This window comes from Drosophila nasuta, chromosome 3 (assembly GCF_023558535.2).
Source record: "Drosophila nasuta strain 15112-1781.00 chromosome 3, ASM2355853v1, whole genome shotgun sequence".
Taxonomy (NCBI): Eukaryota; Metazoa; Arthropoda; class Insecta; order Diptera; family Drosophilidae; genus Drosophila; species Drosophila nasuta.
The window spans coordinates 53,298,608-53,302,946 of NC_083457.1; the positions used below are offsets into that span (position 1 = coordinate 53,298,608).

The window sequence follows — 4,339 nt, forward strand, 5'->3', positions numbered from 1 at the left end:
ACCAATTTTTGAAAGTTAACAGAAGTCCGCGATTTTGGCGTCGTTAGATCAAAAGAAGAATAGACTTTAATGTTGCGTACCAAAAATTTCAATAGAGGGCGCCACTTTCGCAAAATCAGCTTTTAAACACAGCTGATGTGATGCAATAGCACGTGTAACCCGGGCGGGCTCGAGCCCGAGTACCCGATTAATCGATTAATATGTATCATATGGTTAATCGAGCCATCACTATTCTCGTCTGTCAAATATTTCTGACAATTGTATTCATTCATTCATTTTTGCTGCTCTGATAAAAGTTTTGTTAAAAATGTTTCCATTCCAAGAACAAAAAAATCGACCAGCACTAATTGAAGCGGCTGCTTCGGGTCACTATGAAATTGTCAACTTGCTCCTCAGGAACAACTTCAATATAAATGAAAGATGTGAAAATGGGGAAACGGCGCTCATGGTTGCCAGCGCGGGCGGTTATGTTGATGTGGTGAATGCATTGCTAAGCCAGGGCGCAAACTTTAATGAGCGCAATATGATTGGACATACACCGCTGATGAAGGCCGCATGTGGCGGCCATGTGGAAGTAGCCAAGGTTAGTATCGAGTCATAGGCAGTAAATTGACCATTGAAAAGTGATTAGAATCCGAGATTTGATTGCAACTGTCTTCAGTGACGAGAATGGAATTAATGATTTCGTTATTAGATATCTTATCTGATGTATAGAGAATGTATTAACTACTCTCACCCTTTAATCTGTTGATTAATCTAATGTTTAATGTCTCTCTCATAGGTACTTCTCGAGCGTGGAGCCAATGTCAACACCCGCTCCAATGAGAACAACGAGAGTGCATTGTCAGTGGCTAGCTACAAGGGTCATATTGATTTGGTGCGTTTCCTACTGCAAGCTGGCGCTGATCACTTGAACTTCGCTCTTTCAGCGGCTTCAACAGGTGGCCAAGTGGAAGTAGCGCAATTATTACTAGACTACGGAGCGCAAGTCAATAGTTCCATTTATCCACTGCCGTCGCCGCTGGAGTGTTCAGTTAACAATAGTAACGTTGAGGTTACCACTTTGCTCATCCAGGCCGGTGGCAACATTAATGGGGCCATTACAAATGGCAACACGTATCTCATGATGGCAGCTGGCAAGGGGGACGTGAGAATGGTGAACTTGTTATTGGAGAGCGGTGCGGTTGTGGATGCATCAATGGAAAATGGAGACACGGCTCTGATGATTGCCTGTAAGAAAGGACACACCGTTGCGGCTAGTGTGCTCCTCTCATATGGCGCTAATCTGGAGCACACGACGGAGGACAACCGTACGCCACTTATGGAGGCTTATCGTGCCGGCCACTTGACGACCGTGAACTTTCTCATCGAGAAGGGCGCACGAGTTACCTTCTCTACGTAAAGAGGCACGATCCGACTGGACACAATCGGAACGACCGTTATAGAAAAACGACAAAAAAGAGAAGACAGAATTGCGAAGTGACGTTTGGTTCGACTCTGCAGTCGAGTGTGAACACTGCAACTTAGCAGACGTCGAAATAAAAAAAAGAAAGAGTAAAATAAACAACTGTGCGTTTTAATTTATATCAACAAAAAAGACATCTACACAAATAGTGTTACTAACTTATTGGTAACTCACGCAAATAGACGACCAACTCCTTGGTAAAATTGGCTTCGCTTGCTGTCCATTTTTATACCCGCTACCCATAGGGTATAAGGGTATTATAACTTTGTGCCGGCAGGAAATGTATGTAACAGGTAGAAGGTGGCATCTCCGACTCTATAAAGTATATATATTCTTGATCAGCGCCAACAGCCGAGACGATATAGCCATGTCCGTCTGTCCGTCTGTGTGTCTGTCCGTCTGTCCGTCGCCGTTATTTTAAAGCTAGAGTTGGAATTTTGGTATATACAATAATAACTATAGTAGTTATGATTCCTGAGAATTTGGTCGCAATCAGATAAAAATTTTGGAAGTTATTAAAAAAATACTTTTGTATGGGCAAAAACGCCCACTTACTAGGGCTCTTAGTTGCTTTGGCTGACAATCTGGTATATTGTGCCGTCTATGGTATATTTTGAATGCGGCACTACACCGATATACCACATATACCATTTGGTATATTTTTAGCATTTTTGCAGAATATTTGGTATATTTTGAGAATAATACCGCACAATTTATTGCTTTTATTTAAAATGGGTAGCGGGTATCTCACAGTCGAGTACACTCGACTGTAGCTTTCTTACTTGTTGTTCTTCACTCGCACTTTTATTATTACTTGTGTACTTCAGTTTCACTTGTGATCTCGAGGTGTACAGTCGACTTACTTCGCAAGCTACGCTTAACTAAGTAAACCGCCGCTCTTCCATCACTCGAAAGTTCTGTTATCTGCACTCTCGCGCAATACAAACCAATAATCAAAACAAACCAAACAAGAGTCGAAAATATTGGTATAATCGGACAATAAATTGCAACAAAAGTGCGATATTTTAAGTCCGCTTTAATATGCAATATATGGCTACTGATATTACAGATCTTAAGTGAGAACACTATATACTAAAACAAATGTTATTACATATGACAAGTAAAGTTTAAAAGTTAATAAGAAGATTTTAGACGATTTGAGGCGACCGCTGAGAACATGTTTAGTTTTATGAAGCATGATGATGCATTTTTTGTTTTAAAGATATGTATAGTCTTAAAATTGATGCATATGCTTTAATTATACGTAAACGTATAGCAAAAAATTATTTTCCATTGAGCCTTAATCCCTTAATATTATGAAGCCGACTTGAGGAAACAATTTCGTTCAGCTAGCAAAAAACTCGATTTCTTATGATCAAAAGTGAAATTAATCAAAAATTTAATGATATAATACTCCAAATTTAGGTCAAAATTTATAAAATTGTTAATTTTTAAAATCATCCACATATAAAAAAAAAATTTTATTAAAAAAACATATATCTAGTAGGAGTAGACACACCCACTTTTCACAAATTATTCTAGGGACCTTTTTTCGTTCAACTAAAAAAAAACCGCATCAAAAAATCTCCTGTAGCTTAGGAGTTATTAATTTCCATCAAGAAAAGTGGTCTCCTGGACCATAGTGAGTTGGAGCCAAGTTTAGGCTGAGAATCTTACAAAGAAATGTATATACTTAATTTTATAAGCCAAAAAATTTGCTCAGCATTCAATAAAAATTGTAAATGAATCTAAATTATGTGCTCCAATATATTTATAGAAATTTAAATATCAACACCATATAAATTATTATTCTAATCACAAGTAGAATCCATTTCCGGACTGAAAGAAATTGATTTTCCAACCCGACGTATACTTGATACTGTTATAAAACAAAATAAATTATTTTAATTCATAAAAAAAAAACAATATTCAACACCATTTTTCCACTAATTCTAATTTTATATTGAGCCATATTTATATGTTAACCAAAAACCTAGCAAGAAATTGTATGGCCAACTCGACGTATACTTGATACTTTTAGTTGAACAATAATAAAAGTGAGGGAAGAGCAACTTTTTGAACATTTTTCTCGCTCTTGAGCTGTTATTGTTTATGAAAGTCTTTGTTAAGCTGAAGCATGCTTCAATTTACAATAAGTTAGTTGCTTTTATCTTCGAGCATAAAGCTTCTTTAAAATTGTCTTATTGATTTTTATGGCAATTTGTGTCACATTTCCTTTTCCACCACACACAATTTCAATTACGATTGTTTTTTTCTTTTATTATTTCAATTCTTGTTCAATTTCTCAGTTATTTTATAGCAATTGTCTGATTCTCTGCGTCTCTCTTTCCCCTTCGCTTGGTTAGCGGGTTTATCTTGTGTGCAGCGCTGTGGAAAATGCTCATGTGATTGCATTGTTTGTCTTAGATTCAATTTAAGAGATTCTATTTGCTTGACTCGCTCGACACACGGCTGAGCAATGATTGTGCTGACATTTCACTTGAGTTTTGAACTAAATGCAACTGTCCACTTATCAAATTGTCATCGTCATTAAATGGCAATTAGTCTTTCGTCTCTCTCTCTCTCTCCTTCGGTTTTCTGCAAAGTCAACAAACAAGCTGCTTGCTGGATTTTTGGTTCTTTGTCAATTTGGTGGAGAGCAAAGTTTTAAGCGGAAACACGCGACTTTGCTGCGACTGACTTTTACTTTGACTTTGGCTTAGCTGACAGTTGGCATCCTTCCGCCTCCCCTTTTGCATGTCGTGGGCTTTCTCAGGAAATGAGCAAAAATGAAATTGACTTAAGCGCAGCTTTTCGTCGAACCTTCCACCATCCATCCATCCATCCATTAGCCATGTCCAAGTTCAAGTCCAG

At 37.8% G+C, this 4,339-nt stretch overlaps 1 protein-coding gene across 1 annotated transcript; it reads left to right on the forward strand.

The window, feature by feature from the left end:
• Positions 1-445: 445 nt before the first annotated feature.
• On the forward strand, positions 446-1,402 carry LOC132788319 (ankyrin repeat and KH domain-containing protein 1-like). Its single transcript, XM_060795651.1, has 2 exons — positions 446-583; positions 782-1,402. Exons 1-2 carry the CDS (start codon positions 446-448, stop codon positions 1,400-1,402), a joined length of 759 nt encoding a protein of 252 aa, XP_060651634.1.
• The last annotated feature ends 2,937 nt before the right edge of the window (positions 1,403-4,339 follow it).